The sequence below is a fragment of the Mandrillus leucophaeus genome, unplaced genomic scaffold, assembly GCF_000951045.1.
Source record: "Mandrillus leucophaeus isolate KB7577 unplaced genomic scaffold, Mleu.le_1.0 Scaffold1683, whole genome shotgun sequence".
Classification (NCBI taxonomy): domain Eukaryota; kingdom Metazoa; phylum Chordata; class Mammalia; order Primates; family Cercopithecidae; genus Mandrillus; species Mandrillus leucophaeus.
In genome coordinates, this window is record NW_012101680.1 from 84,011 (window position 1) to 85,016 (window position 1,006).

Consider the following 1,006-nt stretch of genomic DNA (forward strand, 5'->3'; position numbering starts at 1 on the left):
TGAGAAGCACATCTCAGCACAGCTGACTCATCAGACTCAGGTGAGTGGGACCTGCTCTCTTCTCTTCCTCCTGGCTTGGGGACAGTCGCTATCAGGTGGGTGGTTTTGGCCTCTGGGCAGCTACTGAGGATAAACCCTAAACACTCACCGGGTGCCTGTTCTGTGCTGACAGTCATCTCATTCATCCTCACAGCAATTCCATTCTGAATCTCCTCTGGACACCCCCAAGACCACCAGGACAACCCCATCAGGGCCCTGTCACCAGGCCCAGTCTGGCTCCATGATAACCAAGACACAGGTCCAGACACAAGCGCCCTGCATGGTGCCTGCATGTGACTCCCCTTGGTGGGTAGTGACCAGCTCACCATGGAAGAAGCCAGGGCAGCATGCGGCCAGCTGCCCTGCAGCCCCAGATGACTCCTGGGCCTTAAGAAGTCATTCTTAAAGGGAAAGCTGGTCACTTTGAGGTCCCTGGAAGGAAGGGTGAATGTGTCATCCCAACAGCCCTGGCAGCCAGCAGCATGCCATACATCTTCTCACCCGGTCTTTGTGACAGAGGCCACCTTCTGGGGCAGAAGTCCCATACCTAAAGTGTCCTATCTCAGTCGGGCCTCATCCTGAGCCCTGGGATGGGAGAGGCACCATGCACCCCCCCGCAGCAGCCAGGTTTACCACCCAGGGGACTCATCCTTCTGTGGCCCTGGCCAGACTTAGAATTTGGCCCAAGACAGGACAAGCTCAGTCAGAGCAGCTTGTCAGGACCCAGGGCCTATGTATGCCAGACATGGACAAGCTGGCTCAAAGAGCAACCAGCCACCTCTGCAAGGGTGTGCCAGGAGCAGGTGGACCAGCCACCAACCTCATCCACTCAAGAAAACAGAGATGGCCAGCTTCCCACACCCTGAGTGACCACCACCTGACAGCTGATGAAGTGGAAGCCTGAGGAAAAGCAGATGGCACTGGGGCCCTGCTTCCAGGGCAGAATAACTGATTGACCCTGACTGGC

The 1,006-nt window shown here is 56.9% G+C and overlaps 1 protein-coding gene across 1 annotated transcript in view; it reads left to right on the plus strand.

The window, feature by feature from the left end:
• The window catches only part of LOC105537077, a 9,937-nt gene extending 9,492 nt beyond the window's left edge, over nt 1-445 (plus strand). The window contains exon 5 of the mRNA XM_011976548.1: nt 194-445. Within this exon, the coding sequence (XP_011831938.1) occupies nt 194-445 (252 nt within the window). The remainder of the gene's footprint in view (nt 1-193) is intronic.
• Nucleotides 446-1,006: the final 561 nt, after the last annotated feature.